We start from the raw sequence: 19275 nt of genomic DNA, 5'->3' as shown, positions 1-19275 counted from the left end.
TACCTGCAAGTAACCAGCAGCCATATCACTCTGCAGCTCACAACTGATAACCCACTGAAGCTCAGCAGGTGTGAGCCTGGTCAGTACCTGGAGGGGAGACTCCTGGGAAAGCTAAGGCTGCTGCTGGAAGAGGTGTTAGTGGGGTCAGCAGGGGGCGCTCACCCTGTGGTCTGTGTGGGTCCTAATGCCCCAGTATAGTGACAGGGACACTACACTGTAAACAGGCGCCTTCCTTTGGATGAGACGTAAAACTGAGGTCCTGACTCTCTGTGGTCATTAAAAGTCCCAGGTGTCTCTCGAAAAGAGTAGGGGTGTAACCCTGGCATCCTGGCCAAATTTCCCATTGGCCCTTACCAATCATGGCCTCCTAATAATCCCCATCTCTGAACTGGCTACATCACTCTGCTCTCCTCCCCACTGAGAGCTGGTGTGTGGGGAGCGGACTGGTGCATCATCCAGGTGGGGCTGCACACTGGCGGTGGAGGGGATCCCCATTACCTGTTAAGTGCTTCGAGTGGAGTGTCTAGAAAAGCCCTGTATTAGTGTAGGGAATTTATTATTATTATTATTATTAAATGCATTGCATTGTGTGGAGCAGAAGCATTGTGAACACGAAAAATCAGAAGAATGAAACCCATTTTTCACTCTTTATTGTTTTTTTTTACAGACACTACTTTCTGTAGTAAGAAGTGTCCCAACCAGAAATAAAACATCAGGTATTACTGGATACTTGTCTGTTACGAGCACGCGGAGGAGGAGCTGCAGCGGCGCTCGAGAGACAGCGCGACAGCTGTCTGAACTACATTTCCCAGAATCCCTCAGTTAGGGGCGGGGCCCGCCAGCACAAACCTCGCATAAACTGGGCTCGTTATCAAAACCACGATGGTGCGTTACAAAGTGAGCATTATCTCTGCATCAGTGAACTTTAAAATCGGACTTGGATTGTTCACGACGACCCGGAAAGCTTCCAGCCTTATATAGCTTCCAGAGAGATCACCCCAGCACTGCTGTTGTTGTCTCGGTCGCAGCTCCCTGATGTAGCTGTCAGGGTGAAGGGAGAGCGCACTGACAGATACCAAGTGGGTTTATTCCGTGCGCGCTGTTCTTAATTAAAGCTAGATACTCTTTTAACTTTGCCGGAGCTGTGCACAGAGAAATGGTTCTGTCTAGAACGAAGTTAGCTCTAGGTCTGGGAGTGTCCGGAGTCCTGACTGCAGTTTTCGGGACTATTCTCGTGTTCGTGGGACCCATTGTGATCGACCAGCAAATTGTCAAGGTACGTTGTTCACCTTTTTAAGCTCATTAACATAATATATATACACAAAAAAAAATACATGAAGTGTCACAGGAAGCATATATTGTTCATTGGAACAAGTAATAGGTTTATTCCATGCTGAAAAAAGAAGAAAGAAAACACATTGTTTATTGTTCAGTTGTTTGGTATCGTTGTTAGGGATATAACTCGTTACTCGTGGGCAGACACCTGCCTGTTCTGACCTGCGGAGCCTTCTGGTGAGCCGCATCTTGTGCAAGAGGAGGCGCGCTGGCCAGCCCACAGCCCACAGCCCACAGCCCACAGCCCGCAGGAGAGCAGCGGCTCAGGTCGCGTCCAGGGGATTTTCACTTTTCTAGCTGGGGACGTGACCGGCGAGACTGCCGTGATGCCTCCTGGACGTCATGCGAAAACCGTGTTTTCGAATCTTCTTCGCCGTTAAAGGTCGTTTTAAAACGCACGATGGTTGTGATTTGGATGTAACGTGGCGTAAAAGTAATGACGTGCGATGGACTGGCATCCCGTCCAGGGTGTGCTCTGCCTTTTATCCCCCGTTGCTTGCCGGGATCGGCTCCGGCTCCCTCGCGACCCCGACTTGGACAAAGTGGTTAGAAAACCGATGGGTCGCGAATGACGTCACTAAATCTGATCTATAATTCTGAGCGGCAAATGCTCGTGCCAAAACCGTCTTGCAGTGCCGAGTGGGACTGTCCTGGGGGGCAACTGGGACAGCAAAGTCCAAACTGAACTCTCCTTTCCAGTCAAGCAGGTTGTAAACGAGATCATGAAATTACCTGTAAGGACAGTATGTAACATTCAGTTGATCACATTAGAGAACAAAAATACCTTTGGTTCAAGTCACCAGAAGTACTGGGACACATTCGGGTTTAAGAAACCTTTTGCGAATTGGAGTGTAAATCTCAGTATTTGCTTTCACTCCCCTTTGTGTCTGAAGTCTTTGACCCGCTGAGCTCTACAGACTGCGACGTCGGTCGAGCTGCTGTTGTTAACCCTCTGCTGCCTACTTTGAGTTCTTTCCTATCGGAATGTTCTGACATCGCTTTTTGTCTTCAGCACATGAAATCCACGCTCAGTCGGATTTCAATCCGAAGGTTGACTTGGCCAGTCAAAGATTTTCCACTTCTTTTTTGCTCCTGTGGAGCTCCTTGGTTGTACAGCCAGTGTGTTCTGCCTCATTGTCGCGCTGTGCAGTTGAAGCACAGCCCAGTAAGTAGGGCAGTATTTTATTCTGCACAGTGAATACACTACAAAGCTTTACAGAGAGGTGTACAGTCAGGTGAAACAGGAGTCCTCTTTTTTGTTCCTGGATCAGGTTTATTTTGAGACTGGGGTAGCAGCCAATAGGTTATAATCATCTTTGTTGTAGTTACTGTGCTTTCATGATTTGATTGCATGCACTATCAAATGTTTTCCTCTAGGAGTGAGCTCAAATTATTTTCTCAATCATTCTGTAATTAGGAAATTTGTGGACAAGAACTCAGAATTCGCCCTGCTGCTGCCATGATCAGTTACAGAATTAGTACTGACAAGCAATCCAGTTCCAGAGCCCAGGCCATGACATCACCTCTCCGGGCTCCCCTCTAGAGCAGCTGAGCCAGATCCAGAGCCCAGGCCATGACATCACGCTCCTTTCTAGAGCCCAGGCCATGACATCACTCTCCTCTCTAGAGCACCTGAGCCAGTTCTAGAGCCCAGGCCATGCCATCACACTCCTCTCTAGAGCACCTGAGCCAGTTCTAGAGCCCAGGCCATGACATCACCTCTTTGGGCTCCTCTCTAGAGCATCTGAGCCAGATCCAGAGCCCAGGCCATGACATCACGCTCCTTTCTAGAGCCCAGGCCATGCCATCACGCTCCTCTCTAGAGCACCTGAGCTAGTTCTAGAGCCCAGGCCATGCCATCACGCTCCTCTCTAGAGCACCTGAGCCAGTTCTAGAGCCCAGGCCATGCCATCACTCTCCTCTCTAGAGCACCTGAGCTAGTTCTAGAGCCCAGGCCATGCCATCACCTCTCCAGGCTCCTCTCTAGAGCACTTGAGCCAGTTCTAGAGCCCAGACCATGACATCTTCTGCAGTGTATTTTAAAATGGTTGATTTTGGTATACCCCATTTATGTGCTGTAATTCCTGGACTCTCTTGAATATTCGTGGAATAGCCACAGTACTGAGCAGACCTGGCAGATATGTCTGACATTTCATTTTTACCTGTTAGCTGTTTCCTTTATACATTTACATTTTTAATTAAGTGTTTTTTTGCAACTCGATTTGAGCATTTTATGCGAGACCTTGTAAAAGGACATTCGAAAGATCTCAGAATTAATAGAACACTGTTTTCATGTTTAGACAAGCAATGTGAAGTGTGTTTTAGTGCAGTGAAACTATCTGTATGTTTTGTTATTTAGATATGTAATCCTTTATTTTTCTGTCCCTGTGTGCCGATTTTGTGATCGAGCTGTCCTGAGTCAGAGCTGTACAGTGAGACATACTGTACAGTCAAGTGAAACATGAGTCCCCTGTTTTTTTGTTCCTGGATCAGGTAAGTTTTCAGATTCAGACAGCGACCCATTAGTTCTAAACAACTTTATCATAGTTACTGTGTTCCTTCCGCTACTTTGCTTTCATGATATGAACTATTAAATGTTCTCCTCTATGAGTGAGGCAGAACCGTTTTTTAAATTATTTTGTAATTTCAAAATTCTGCATGTTTAAAATAGTGACATCCTAAGACATTGCTCACTGTATGTTTTGTAAATTATTGTTTGCAGGCATCTTGCAGTACGAGCTGTTCCTATTATCTTGAAATCTGCATGTTTGATGATTCATGTTACTGTACGTTTGGGATCAATATGTGAGACAGATGTGACTAAGACAACATTGTTAGAACTTCTACAGGAAAAAAAGGAGCCCTGGAACTGATCTTATTAGCGCCTGCATTGCCACAATTGGTCATGACCGGTTCTGCTCGATGTAGATGTGTTGGTTTGTAAATAAAACTTGATTTTATGTGCTGTGTATGAGTCTGATCCACTCCGGGTTTGACAGTACGCTGCAGGGCTCTGGTCCTGAAGTCAACACCAGAAGCAGGAGATTTCATGTTTGTTAGTGTCGGTAAATTAGCCTGGCCAGGCTCGCTCTGCTAAACTGTGTGTTGCTTCCCTGGTTCAGCCTGTAGAGCTTGAACCAAAAGACCGCTGCACCAAGGAAAACCTGAAATGGATCAAACAGCTGTGTAATGGTAGTTGCTGTCCCTGCGTCCTTATGGCTGTGGACTCTGTGTTGCCCCCAGAATGTGCAGATCGACCCCAGCAACAGCATGTCCTACACCATGTGGAAGGACATCCCTGTGCCCTTCTTCATGTCCGTCTACTTCTTCCACATCCTGAACCCTGAGGAGATTCTCCGTGGGGAGAAGCCCATGGTGGAGCAGAGAGGCCCGTACGTCTACAGGTGAGGATCAGAGGGTGGCGTGTGGTGGGCGGGTGAGGTTGGTGTGTGGGTGGTGGGTGGTGTGTGAGGGTGGTGGGTGAGGGTGGTGTGTGGGTGGTGGGTGGTGTGTGGCGTGTGAGGGTGGTGTGTGGGTGGCAGGTGGAGGGTGTGGGTGGCGTGAGGATGGCGTGTGGCAGGAGAGAGGGTGGCGTGTGGATGGCAGGTGGTGTGTGGCGGGTGAGGGTGGTGTGAGGGTGGTGTGTGGTGTGTGGTGGGTGAGGGTGGTGTATGGGTGGCAGGTGGCGTGTGGCGGGTAAGGGTGGCGTGTGGGTGGAGTGTGGAGGGTGTGGGTGGCGTGTGGATGGCAGGTGGCGTGTGGCGGGGGAGGGTGGTGTGAGGATGGCATGTGGGTGGCTGTTTCACTTGTTTTTCTCCCACCAGCAGAAGTGTAAGTAACATGTGGTCTAGAGGTGGAGACCTTCCCTACTGGTATCCGGGAGTCGATTTTGTCTCTCTCTCTGCTCAATTGGCCCCTTGCCCGTGTGGTTGCTGTGCAAGCAGTGGTTAACCCGAGCTCAGAGGAACTGCGCTGCTGTCGCCGCTCGTAGTTTCAGGACAATGGAGTAGACAGTGCTGGACAGTCACCACAAGTCCCAAGTCTTACACAACACCGGCTCCACAACTTGCATCAGCGGTTTTAAAGCTAGAGAATCTGATGACCTCAACATGGCGTGCGCTGGGCATGGCGTGCCTTGCGTGGAGAAGTTCTGCCTGCTTGATGCCTGTGGTGTCATGTGCTGGCTGTGGTGGGCAGGGAGGAGCCTTTGGACCTCAGGGTCCAGTCATTTGACTTGTGCTTCCCCAAAAACCTCCAGTGGTATTTGCAAGGTTCATGCTGATTTATTGCATCAAATCAAAAGGCTTTGAAATCATTGACACTTGCAGTGCTTGACAAGAAATTCAGTTGTTTTTTTAGAAGATTCCTTTACGTATTGTGGGTGTGCGTGTAAGAACATAATGATCACGCACATTATGAGATGAGAGAAGTCATTCAGCCCATCCAGCCAGTTTGGTAATTAGCCATTAATTGATACCAGAATCTCATCCAGCTGTTTCTTGAAAGAAACCAGGATAGCAACAACATAACTGTTCCAGACCCCCACCACCCTTTGCGTAAAGAAGGACCTCCGATTATTGGTTTTAAACCCACTTTCATGTAGCTTCCAGTTGTGCCCTCTGGTTTGTGTTTCACTGTTCATTCTCAAGATGTTGGCTGGATTGAATCTTATCAGTGCTTTTGAGGTTTTTGAGAGTTTGTATAAGGTCCTCTATTTTAGTGATTTCAACGGGTTCATTCTGATTTTCCATGATGACTTTGACAAAATACTTGTTGTCGTCCTTTGAAGCGTTAAAATCAATCCTGCTGATTGCCAGCGAACTGACAAGGGTCATCCGGCTTGTTAGGTGGCTAAAGCGAATTTGGGAGTCCCCATAAGTGCTTTCCACCATTTTCCAGTCCCGTTTGTTTTTCTTTTCCAGGGAATACCGCCAGAAGCATAACATCACTTTCCATGACAACAAGACCGTGTCCTACAGGGAATACCGCCAGTACCACTTCTGGCGGAACATGTCTGTCGGGAACGAGTCGGATGTCGTCACGGTACCCAACATGCTGGTGCTGGTAGGTGTTGGGCCTCCATACGGGCAGCAGGGCGGTGCTGCTGGTGGGGCTGAAGCACTGAAGCCCCATGACCACCCTGACCTCTGACCCCCCCGCGCTGTGTGCTCTCTTGCTCCCCCTGCAGGGCGCCGCAGTGATGATGGAGGACATGCCCTACTTTGTCAGGATCATGGTGAGCACCACCTTTAAGGCTTTTAAAGAAGGCCCTTTCCTCACAAAGACGGTGGGGGAGCTGATGTGGGGCTACGAAAGCAAGCTGGTGGATTTCCTCAAGCAGTACTTCCCCAACATGATGCCGGTCGAGGGGAAATTCGGCCTCTTTGCAGAAGTGAGTACTGCTTCACCCCTGTCCCTGCAGGTCTCTGTGTGTCGGCACCATCCCTGCCAGTGACCAGAAAGACCACTTGTCCCTTCTTTTTTTCCTGCTTTGCAGTTCAATAACTCCAACACAGGCCTGTTCACGGTGTTCACCGGAGTGGACGACATCAGGAAAGTTCATAAGGTCGACTCGTGGAATGGCCTGAAAGAGGTGAGCAGATTAAAATCTATCCGCACTTGTTGGATTGATTCTGGAAATTGGTGTGCACCTGTAATATGCGGCAGCTGGCGATAGTTAAGAAAACGGCAATAGTCAAATAAACCCAAAGGCAGGCAGATTTTGCTCCACTCCGCGAGCAAACAGGACCCTGTTTACAGCAAGCACCAGGGACAGGCTGGCATGCACCTGCCAGCACGGTATAGGCAAACACTGTCCAGAGTGAACTCCAAGCAGGTGAGGTTCAGAGCCAGGTAAACACAGAAGCCCAGTGCCAAGGGAAATCCATGCTTGGAGCTGATGGGGAACAAGCAGAGTCCTTGGACAAAGAGGCACAGTACAAAGCACTTAGGGGATATCCAAGGAATGTAATGAGGGTGAAGTGAGGGTCCAGAAACCAGGAAACAGAACGGCAAGAGCTCAGGAAAATGAAACAAATCTAATGGGTCCTCAATACAAGTGGTGATGCATAACAGGGTGAACTCTGTGACAAAGTTCCTGTTTACTGCCAGATCACCGCTTGAGTAGATTGAACCACCTGAGGCGGGCATGGTGAATAATCATCTCCAGGTGGTACAAGACTCTTGTCGAATTAATTACCATGATAACCTGTGCGGAATGTCAGGTGATTGTAGGTGTGACCCGCCACAGGCTAGTCCTCCTGCTCATCTGCAGCTCCAAGCACGACAGAACCGGGGAGTAACACATTTGCACAGGCCGACATGGTGAGGAGGAGGGCACATGAAGGGCTTCTGCATGACGCAAGGTTACTGGTTGCTTCCGCAGGTGAACTACTGGAACTCCAGGCAGTGCAACATGATTAACGGCACAGCTGGACAGATGTGGCCCCCCTTCATGACCAAGGAGACAACCCTTCCTTTCTATAGCCCTGACGCCTGCAGGTATGCTCTCAAGTTAACAGTCCCCTACGACGATATGGCACCATGATAACGACCCTTCCAATGAAGCGCCCCTACAGTAACTGACCCCTACAAGAATGTACTCCTACAGTAACTGAACCCCAAAATGATACACCCCTATAGTAACTGATCCCTACAGTAACTGAACCCCACAATGATACACCCCTACAGTAACTGACCCCTACAAGAATGTACTCCTACAGTAACTGAACCCCAAAATGATACACCCCTATAGTAACTGATCAATACAGTAACTGAACCCCACAATGATACACCGCTACAGTAACTGATCCCTACAGTGATATGTCCCAACAGTATCTGACCCCTACAACAATGTACCCCTACAGTAACTGACCCCTACAAGAATGTACTCCTACAGTAACTGACCCCTACAAGAATGTACTCCTACAGTAACTGAACCCCACAATGATACACCCCTACAGTAACTGATCCCTACACGAATGTACTCCTACAGTAACTGAACCCCACAATGATACACCCCTACAGTAACTGATCTCTACAATAATGTACCCCTACAGTAAGTGGTCCACGAGTATCAAGCCGATATAGTAACACTAGTCTGTGCAGTCACCATGTTTACCCCGGTGGTCCTGTTCCGTCTGTCTCTCAGATCCATGGACCTGGAGTACCAACGGCCCGGAGAGGTGGCTGGCATTCCCATTTTTCGCTACGTGGCGCCCAAGACCCTGTTCGCCAATGGCACCGACTACCCCCCCAACGAGGGCTTCTGCCCCTGCAGGCAGTCGGGCATCATGAACGTCAGCACCTGCAGACACGGTGAGAGCTTCTGTACTTTCGATCTCCCGGCCCTTCCCGACAGGCGCCGGGTCTGGCACGGGCTCCGGCACAGGCAAATAAACGGGTTGTAAGTCACGTAGGCAATGAGGAGGGATGTGCGTGTTATTAATTTAATGCCTTGCCTGATATGAGCCTTTGCAAAAAAGGTGAAGATTATAGATTGCCAGTGATATCCTGTACAGGTACAGTATGGGGGTGTGCACCTAGAGGTGTGCATACGGGGGTTCGATTACAAGGGTGTGCAGATAGGCTGCATGTTTGGGGGCTTATGGAGTTGGTTGTGTGTAATGGGGCTCACATATGGGGGTGTCCTGATAGTGATGTCCATATGGGGGTGTGTTCATAGTAGTGCATGCACAGGGGGCACGAGTGCTTGTGTGCCTTTCGGAAACCTGGCGGTTGGTTGTGTTTTCTGCAGACTCCCCTTCGTTCCTCTCCCACCCTCACTTCCTTAATGGCGACCCTGTCCTGCGGGAGTTCGTCCTCGGGCTGAGCCCCAGCGAGGAGGAGCACGGCCTCTTCATCGACATCCACCCCGTGAGTCATCGCCGCCGCCGCCGCCTGCCGTGCGCCACATACTGGCGCTCCGTTCCCAGATGGGAATAATGGGAAAGCAGCAAGGGTGTGGGTGATGAGGAGTTAAACTTCTGTCCTCTTGATTAGGATCTAAAAACGCTGTACACACAAGACTGTGTTTTATTGGATTTAGGGCGCCCTGACCCTGTAGTCTAATCACACTTGAGAGATTTAGTCATAAAAACACAGAGGGGAAAAGGGCTTCGTGAGCATTCTGATCCATTGCGCAAGATGTTATCTGGCTGAGACCGATGTGCTTATGCTGCATTTCAGAATCTTTCTCATGATCTCATGACTGCTCTGTTAGAGTCAGTGTGTACTGGACTCCGCTACAAGAGTCTAGAGCCCTGTGACTGGGCTGTGTCAGTGGACTGGACTCCACAGGGACTAGAAGAGTCTGGAGCCCTGTGACTGGGCCGTGTCAGTGTACTGGAGTCCACAGGGATAAGAAGAGTCTAGAGCCCTGTGACTGGGCTGTGTCAGTGTACTGGACTCCACAGGGACTAGAAGAGTCTGGAGCCCTGTGACTGGGCTGTGTCAGTGGACTGGACTCCACAGGGACTAGAAGAGTCTGGAGCCCTGTGACTGGGCTGTGTCAGTGTACTGGGCTCCACAGGGACTAGAAGAGTCTAGAGCCCTGTGACTGGGCTGTGTCAGTGTACTGGACTCCGCTACAAGAGTCTAGAGCCCTGTGACTGGGCTGTGTCAGTGTACTGGACTCCACAGGGACTAGAAGAGTCTAGAGCCCTGTGACTGGGCTGTGTCAGTGTACTGGACTCCGCTACAAGAGTCTAGAGCCCTGTGACTGGGCTGTGTCAGTGTACTGGGCTCCACAGGGACTAGAAGAGTCTAGTGCCCTGTGACTGGGCTGTGTCAGTGTACTGGACTCCACAGGGACTAGAAGAGTCTAGAGCCCTGTGACTGGGCTGTGTCAGTGTACTGGACTCCGCTACAAGAGTCTAGAGCCCTGTGACTGGGCTGTTTCAGTGTACTGGGCTCCACAGGGACTAGAAGAGTCTAGTGCCCTGTGACTGGGCTGTGTCAGTGTACTGGACTCCACAGGGACTAGAAGAGTCTAGAGCCCTGTGACTGGGCTGTGTCAGTGTACTGGACTCCACAGGGACTAGAAGAGTCTGGAGCCCTGTGACTGGGCTGTGTCAGTGTACTGGACTCCACTAGAAGAGTCTAGAGCCCTGTGACTGGGCTGTGTCAGTGTACTGGACTCCACTACAAGAGTCTAGAGCCCTGTGACTGGGCTGTGTCAGTGTACTGGACTCCACAGGGATTAGAAGAGTCTAGAGCCCTGTGACTGGGCTGTGTCAGTGTACTGGACTCCCCTACAAGAGTCTAGAGCCCTGCGACTGGGCTGTGTCAGTGTACTGGACTCCACAGGGACTAGAAGAGTCTGGAGCCCTGTGACTGGGCTGTGTCAGTGTACTGGACTCCACAGGGACTAGAAGAGTCTAGAGCCCTGTGTCTGGGCTGTGTCAGTTCATTCTGCAGGGATAGTGCATGTTAACTCTCTGGGTCCTGTACATTTGTCACATCACAACAAACAGCAAACTAACACAGCAGTAGCTGGTATAGCAGAGCCTTGTGCAGTGTGCAGGGCCTGTCACAAACACCTGAGTCGATGTTTCATAACATAATTAGCATTATTATCACTAATGCTGTTATCTAATTGAATTATTGTTTTCAAACCCTGCTCTTCTCACAAGTGAGAGAGATATTGATTTCAAGCAGTGTGTTTGAGGGGGTTTCTTGAGTTTTTATTTTTTTATGACCGACAGTAAAACAGCAATGATCTCTGATAAGGTAATTAGAAATTACCCTTTGAGTAATTGGCATTCAGCTGAAAGCTGATGTGTATCTGCAATGTCAGAGATAATTGTGCAATAAAATAAATTAAGGCTTCATGTTTTCCACATGTGAGGACATGTTGTAAGTTTGGTCAGGTGCTATTGCAAGGGGCTGTGCTTGTCTTGTTTAATTGGTGTGTGTGCTCTGAGATTTACTCTCATGCAGGAGAGAATGAATTCAAGATTTCGTTAATGGCTTTGGTATTCGTGCTGGTGTGTGTACCCCAGCATCCTGGCTCAATCCAGGTCAGGAGCTTTCAGCCTCGGCTTGTCTGGGCCTTCCCTAATCCCCTTCCTCGTCCAGGAGCACAACCATTTGATCCACGGCAGGAGCAGACCTGAGAGCTGGTGAAACAGAAAATCATGCTTTAAGTAGTTTCTGGGCTCATGTTTGTTAGTTCAAATGAACTCATAATAAGGCAACAAGCTTGATCTATCTATTAAACAGGTTGTGGATGTCATGAAAGAATGAATGAATCCCATTGGAGCTGTGCATTGGGAGTCAGACTGACCATATCGTCAAGCCTGGCGTGGATCACACTGCTGTGCATCGGGAGTCTAATTTCCACTGTCTCTGTCCTTGTGTTTTGGACCTGCAGGAGACGGGCGTCCCTGTGAACGTGTCCATCAAGCTGCAGCTGAACCTGTTCATTAAGAGCGTGTCGGGCATCACGTGAGTCCAGCCCGCCCAGCTCCTGCTCTGCTGCGGCGCTTCGATCTCAGCCTGGAGACACGAGCAGAGGGGCTTGGATCATCCAAACTGTCCGCCTTTTGTTTCTTAGATTGTAGGGCTTTAGTCCTGCTGGTTTGTGAGTATCTCTGCGGTGCTGGGAGTCCTGGGCGGTGTTCCTCTGAATGGCTGTCTAGCCAGAACCCCGCCCTGTAATCCTGTTTCGCACTGCCTGTCTGCATCAGACAGGCGTGTCTGGCTTTGCACAGTGCTGAAGATCCAGCGCTGCTACCCACTACTGCGTCCGGCCGCGGCCTGGCAGCTTTCTCACACTTGTTTCCAGAATGCCGAGCTCTGCAGGAGTCGTGCATGTTTTACCCAAATCTTTCTCGCCACGTGGCAGGTGGATTGGCTTTTGTCTCTCTTGCTCGGCCAGCCATGTGAACCCACTGACTTCAGCAATACGATAGCTCAGTGCTGCTGGTGGCTGGGCTGGGGATGGCACAAGGCTCTGAAGCCCATTGGTGAAGTTACACGCTCAGGCATCTGACAGTCCCCCTGTCGTCGTTTAGCTTGAGACATTTCTGAGACATTTCTGTCTGCGCTGCGGGGAGGTGAGTTCACTGAGGACCGAGGACACCAGTGCAAACCATCCAGCTGCTTTGTTGAGGCTGATTCCTGACCATTAGCTACCAATAACCAGGCAGCCTCTCCTTGACTGTGACCTTTGTGTCTTACTCTTACAGTCGTTACTGCATCAGAAAGGCTGGGGTTGACGGGGGCAGGTTTGGGCCACATGACTCTCGGTGGCTCAGTGATCCTCAATCGCCCTCCTGTGACTCGGCAACCCCAGTGTTACTGGGGTCCTCTCAGTCCCCCGATTCCAGCAGCACAGCCCTGCGGTTGCCGAGTTCGGGAATTTGGAGAACCTGGAACTGGAGAGTTTGTGTGGTCCAGCTGGCTGAATTCTCCTTTCTGTTTTTACAGAGAGACGGGTAAAATCTCTCCGGTGGTCATTCCGATGCTGTGGTTTGCAGAGGTAACTAGTTCTTGTTTTTTAGGGCTGGCTGTTTAAGGTCAGTTTAAGCTCTTTTCTTTGTTTCAGCCTCTCAGTGTCAGCTGACTGAAATTGGATCAGATGTCCGTTTTCTACCTGATCCCTCAATCCTCAATCCCGATCCCTACCTGAAGTGCTGTACTTTACAATATCATTTTGGGTATTATTCCATAAAGACCTGGAAACACCAGGAATTCTGACTGATTAAGTCTAATTGGTTAATTGAAGTCCTCGGGATCTGGGAGACGGGGAGAGAGGTCAACAGACTGATTTGGCCCGTGTGTGACCGGATGTCCGATGACCTTCTCCTCCTCCTCCACAGAGTGGCTTCATTGAGGGATCGGTCCTGACCACCTTCTACAACAACCTCGTGCTCCTGCCCGCCATCATGGAGTACCTGCAGTACATCTTCATCGCGCTGGGCCTCGCCCTGATCGCGGTCTCCATCGGCCTGGCGCTCTCGGAGCAGGTAGGACAGCCCTGCATGCGCCCAGTCTGCGGGCTGGCGCGGGCAGACAGCCAGACCAAAGCCAGGGCCCCTGTCTGGGCACTGCCCAGGCCGCAGTCGCTCCTCACTTCCTCATGCGAGTTTTGTTTTTGAACTGTGGCTTGCGTTTTGAACCTGCAGAAAAACCCCCAAACAATCCTGCTCTTCTTTTACATGGCTGTATGTACGTTCCTGTGAGACTCCGCCTGCCTGCTCCCTCCTGCAGCTCTGCGTTTATTCTGTCCTGCAGCTTTTGCACAAGTTAAATCTCTTGTCCTGCAGAGTTCGCCGTCGTGCGCGAAACTGCGCACTGAATAACAATGCCTCTGTCTCTCCCCCCCCCCCCTCCCCCACTGCTCTGACATCAGTCCCTTCCTCTCCCAGCCTTTTCCCTCCCTTCCTGACGACCTTCAATCACTTTCCCTGACCTTAATTAGGGCATCAAGCTAATGAGATGTCTTTGGTGGCGTTTCTCAGGAACACACCACACACACACCACACACACACACTTTTCAGAGGGTGGGCGCTCTGACTTTGAGGCGTTCAGTCGTGATCCCACGGGTGCAGCTTAGCACCCCTGGCTCCTGATCCCAGCACAGACCCCACCTGCCTGAACCTGGAACATTCGCTAAAACAGGAAAGACTGACAGGGCTCTGCTGCATCTTCGGACCCAAATGCTCATGCAGAACTCATACCTAGAAATATGTGACGTGCTGTCATAAAAGATCATCACCCTTCCTTTCATTGAAAGTGAAGCATTTTAACCAGATGAAACTGACCACAATTCTTATTAACTCCGATGACTGTTGTGCTGAGAAAATCTCACGTGAATATTTGTCATTTTTTTAAGTGATCGTTCTCAATCACAAGTTGTTGGATTTTTTAGATTGTTGCCGATACCCAAGTGTAGTGATTAAAACGCAAAGCAGGTCGAGAATAATTGGGTTTCTGTTTTTACAAGATGTTGATGTAAAATCAAATTGAAGTGGGGAAATTGTGGTTTTATTGGGAATATTTGTCGCTTATTGATTTAGGCCAAAATTCAGTCCGATTCTCACCTGCCTGTTACTTGCAGACTTCAGACCCAGTGATTGATGTCTGCTTTCCACTGGAAAGAGGGAATGTTCCTTCAGGCGACCAGACCAGTACCTGGGCTGGAATTTGTGACTGGGCCAAAGCTTCTGTTCTTGAGGCCCTAATCAGTCTGCCTGTGGTCTGAAGCATTCGGCTAGCTCAGAACCGCTCCGACAGTCCAAAAATCCAATAACCGATCCTTGGTTTTGATTTTTCTCGCAATGTGTTGACATTGTCTTGTCTTAACAGCGCCTCCGAACCCCTTCCTGAAAAATAAACAAACCCGCTAAAATGAAACAAAGCAACTGTTACTGGATATGATCTCTAATCAACGTGCATGTTGTAATTAAATAACATTCAACCTTAAAATCGATCATCTAAAACAAATCCCCAGCCGTCTCCACTAGCAGTCCTACTCGGTATGTATTCCAGACATTCCAGGTATTGGAAAAATGACATTTTATGACCATTGCATGGAAACCAAATGAAACTAAACCCGATTAAAATAAAAAAGAAATGCAAACTAATGATCTTGTACGCAAACAGAAATAATAACCGCGGGTGTAATTGACAACAATCAAACCCTACTATAATTAATGTCATCTAACCCCGTACCTAACCCTATTAAACGAGACTGATTATCTTTTAGGACAACCAGGTTAATAGCTCAGTAAACAGCTCGAGTCATAATGAGATGCAGTCCGAGAAATTTATCGGGACGAACAAGAGCAGCAAAGTCATACAAGAAGCCCATTTCTAGGTGGGTGACAGGTTTGAGAACAATTTATTTTTTCTTTTACGTGGTTTTTAATTGCCTGCAATTGAATGTGAAAAATCTACATAAAATATACATTACCCACCCCAATTCCAGCAAAAGCAATGGTAATTCAAGTTAATTCCGTTCATTTAATTTAATTTCTGGTAGCACTTTACATCTCTTTGGAAAAAGATGAGGGTCTGGGGTGGCCATGCGGGGGGCTATGTAGATTGTGAAGTAGAAGGCTGAGGAGACGCAGCGCCACCTGCTGGGCTGGAGCTGGAGTAATAATTATCACTGTCGCCGTCATCATGAAGTTTTATTCTCCAGATGAGTCAAATTCAGAACAAATTCCCCTTTACGGCCTGGTTTAGATTTTAAAACGTAATGTTTAAAAGTTAAAAAGGAGTTACAGGAGGTCCTGTTCCACTACTATGACCTTGACCTCACTGTGCACAGTAAAATTTAAAATAAAAGTAACTCTTAAATGTAGTTTCTCAAACCCATATTATACTCAGAAAAGTACTTGTAAAGTGTTACCAGTTGTGAAAAGGGACACATGCACTGTTGATGAAAGCGTTAATTTTTGTGTCAGATCATTTAAATGTATGCAGAATTTGTATTTCATTAGTTTAATTCTACAATTAATTTTTATGTCTGAGTCTATGCTTTTAAGCAGCCAGATGCTTTTGAAATATCAATGCACTTCCTGACCTGTGTCATTGAACTTGGCGATTGAACAGACTTTGGTACGAGACCTTCCAAAGCAGAATCGCTCCGGCTGTTAGATACAAGAAGATTGTGTGGATGCGATGGTCCCACCCCCACACCTCCAACTGCCCCCTGAAGTTAATCAGTAACATTGTATCCTCAGACCACTGCTGTATGTTGAGCCTCATGTCCAACTTTCACCCCTCACCTGTGTTAAAACTCAGCTCCACTGAGCTGCAGGCCTACATGATGCAGAGTCTTTGCAGGTTTTTCTGAGCTGGGCCTGTGCTGGGTGTGCCACACTGCACACACTGCCTGGCCCTCGATCAGGTGCTGTCCTGTGGCAGTTCTCGGCTTTGCTGGGCACATCTTTGTATATCATGCATGTGTACAAGTGTGCTGGAGGATGCTCGTGCATGCTTGTGGATGCTTTTGCACGATGTGTGTGTGTGGTTCTATTCCCGGGCTAATTCAGGTGTACACTGAGACTGAATAACTGCATTGTTGACTGGAGGGTGAGTGAGGACGTGTGGGCTGGAGGTTCTGGTGGAGAATTAAAACTATAAATGAGTATCAGGGGGATTCAGGACTCCAGTGTTTGAGCAGAGGGGGACCCTGTTCCAGCCAGGGGGGCAGGCTTTAGAGCAGAGGCATGAACACATGGTCTGTGGCCTCTAGACCAGGGGGCTCAGAGCCCAGTGCGTCTCCCTCGGTCACACAGCAGGCAGGCAGGTAGGTCATCCTGGCTTCTAGCCACAGTGGCCCAGAGCTCATCCTGCTGACCACAGTGTCCAGCAGGCCATCACCGAGCCAGTCCCAGTGAACACAGGTCCCCCCTCCCACAGCTGGGGGACTGGAGCCTCTGGGGTCAGTCACCTCACTCAAGGGACAACAGCAGGGTCTGCAGCAGGGGTTCGAACCCACAACCTGTCGGCCACGAGTCCAGAGACTGACCCGCCAGGCTACACTGACCCCCACACAGGGGGTGTAATTATTTAATTAATTGCAGGATTGATGTTTTCTAGGTGACTGTAAACTCACTTCTATCACATTGTTTTGAGTTAATTGACCAGAAGAGACCTGCATGTTTTGCAAGAATAAAATCGGGTTAATTGACTGCTTGGGGTGAAACCCAGAAGACACCAGGGCCCCAGGCGAGGAGTCTGGGACCCCTGCTGTCCAGTCACATCAGGGGGCACGATGCCAGTGGAGTCAGTCAGCGGTGCGATTCGCCTGCCAGCTGCACAGGAAATCTGAATCTGCTGTTTTGTGGTCCTTCAGAGCCGAGCCGAGGAGAAGACACCCCCAGCCCTGGACCGGGACGAAGGCCTTTCAGCTACGGAGAGAACCCCCCTGTTACAGGACTCATCCCAGCATGCTCCCCACCGATAGTGGCAGACTCACGGCAAGGCCTGGCCTGACCGGGGCAGCAGGGTGTTTAAAGCCGTGTCCAGTGAAAGGGCACGGCCCAGTGTTGCCCATCAGCTGTAGCTAAAGGTCCGTCACGTGGTACAGCCCGCGGTATTGCACTTGCGTGAACCCCTGTGCCTCTCGTGAGAATTCAGTAGACGGTGCTCCCTAATTCCCTGTCTCCCTTCTAACACCCGGGCAGTTCTTGAAACACTAACAAGCATTGCTTTCCTGTGCCAAACGTGTGCATCGACCCCCAGTCTCCTCTGGTCGTCGGACGGGGTCACCCAGGAGGTGAGTCCAGATCCCTGACTGTAGCAGGACAGCTATGGACGTGCGAGACACCCAACTGTGCCACACGCGATTATTAATAAACTTAAGAGCAAGAATTAGTAAGTAAATCATCGTCATTAGTCTTGAAGGAGGCTCGTCCAGCGGTTTTACTTGGAATCAGCTTTACAGATGCAAGTGGGGGGCCTTTTACTGAGTTAGAATTCGGCAAGAACTGGTGAGAAAATCAGCTGAGCCTGACTTTCAGGAAGCTCGCTTGTGTCGACGGTACGAGAAACTGCCCACGTTTGTGCAACAACGTGTTCTGTTACTGCTTCGTAACTTTGCACAGAGCTACGGATATGGAACACATTTTGCAATTTTAATGAATATTTTATATGTAAGTGGCTGGATTTTGATGATCTCTTGATGATAAAAAGATGCTTCTTACTCGCCCCGGTCTCGTTATTGTGTGTGGTGATAGGGCCCTGACAAGAGCAGCTCACCTTGTGCATTAGGCTAGATACGTGGCTCCCAGACTCTGGGAGGCTCCCCAGTGCTTCCACAGTCCAGCGGGGTGGTCCCCTCCTGATCGCGGTCGGTCCTGCAGCTCCGAGCGCCATCCCTGGACACAGTGGCATCTCCACAGAGCTCTCCTGCTATTTACAGCTGCCTTAGTGGGGAGTCTGCTGTTCATCTCTGCTGCACTGCTGCCTATCCAGCTCCAGCAGCACTGCAGCATAAGCCAGAGGCACAAACAGGAACAACCAGAGAGTGGATCTGAATGCAACACACTACTTTACACACAGGGGGGTGGGGGTCTGGCACAAGGGCCCAGTCTTGTTGTTGAAGCCGATATCCAGCTGATCCTGGGCTCCATAGCTTAACTGACAAACAAGATGGGCTGAAGACCTCCTCTCGTTTGAATCCTTCAGGGTCTTTGAAACCGCTTAGAACACCTCTCAGCGTATTTTTCTGGCAAATGTGATCAGACCCTTCTGTGTGAACGCGGCCTTGTTACAGGGTTTACTGGATATGATGCTGCATTGCCTTTTTATTCATGTTTACAGGGAGCAGCTTGGATCCAGCTGTCTTTGAGCCCGAGGTCAAAACTGACACCTTTAATTATTGCATTTCTTCCCTGTTCGTCGCCCACGGGATTCTTCTGCAAGGGTGCGGGGAGGGGGACAGGGACAGGGAAACAGCGCTGGGGTGGTTCAAGATGTGCCGAGGTGCAGGACACAGTGCCCACTGGACCTCCCCCCCCCCGGCCAAGCAGCTCCCGTCTCCCACAGCCAGCCCAACAACTCCTGCCACCTCCCACACCAGCGCAACTCGCTCTTCTCTTTTCGAAACGTTTATTAAAAAAATAGGAAAAGATAAAGAACAGTCTGAGGTAGGATAACACACTTTCCCTCTCACATCCCCCTGAACCCCCCCCCACACACACACACATATCACGGTCACTGCCCTCACCGTGCAGGGCCAGAGCCCTGGAGCGCCCCAGGAGAGGGGACCTGGCACCTGGTTTAGGGTTGGTGGAGGGGAGTGGCAGCCCCTGGAAGACCCACACCCAGAGCAGTGGCTGCAGAGCCAGCAGCCCCGTGCCCGACGCTTATCCAAGGGCTTCGTCACCAGGGCGTTGGGCTGCTCTCTGCACGCCAGGGCTCCTGGGAAAAATTCACCTGCCTGTCAGGGCCGATCCAGTGCCTTGCCCCTCTCCTGCTTGT

General features: G+C 49.8%; 1 protein-coding gene across 2 annotated transcripts; it reads left to right on the top strand.

The window, feature by feature from the left end:
* The first annotated feature begins 698 nt into the window (after nucleotides 1-698).
* scarb1 (scavenger receptor class B, member 1) lies at nucleotides 699-17998 on the top strand. 2 transcript variants are annotated; one of them, XM_015365938.2, is made up of 13 exons: nucleotides 699-1276; nucleotides 4579-4739; nucleotides 6258-6399; nucleotides 6524-6727; nucleotides 6833-6928; nucleotides 7721-7836; nucleotides 8486-8652; nucleotides 9092-9210; nucleotides 11708-11781; nucleotides 12766-12817; nucleotides 13158-13304; nucleotides 15047-15157; nucleotides 17147-17235. In XM_015365938.2, exons 1-12 carry the CDS (start codon nucleotides 1157-1159, stop codon nucleotides 15155-15157), a joined length of 1509 nt encoding a protein of 502 aa, XP_015221424.1. In that variant the 5' UTR covers nucleotides 699-1156; the 3' UTR covers nucleotides 17147-17235. The 2 variants fall into 2 exon arrangements, with proteins under 2 accessions (XP_015221424.1, XP_015221423.1); XM_015365937.2 differs by lacking the exon at nucleotides 15047-15157 and having other exon boundaries at nucleotides 707-1276; nucleotides 17147-17998.
* Nucleotides 17999-19275: the final 1277 nt, after the last annotated feature.

The sequence above is a fragment of the Lepisosteus oculatus genome, chromosome 22 (genome assembly GCF_040954835.1).
Source record: "Lepisosteus oculatus isolate fLepOcu1 chromosome 22, fLepOcu1.hap2, whole genome shotgun sequence".
Taxonomy (NCBI): Eukaryota; Metazoa; Chordata; class Actinopteri; order Semionotiformes; family Lepisosteidae; genus Lepisosteus; species Lepisosteus oculatus.
The sequence above is the reverse complement of the archived record's forward strand: the minus strand, read 5'-3'. Positions and strand labels throughout refer to the sequence as shown.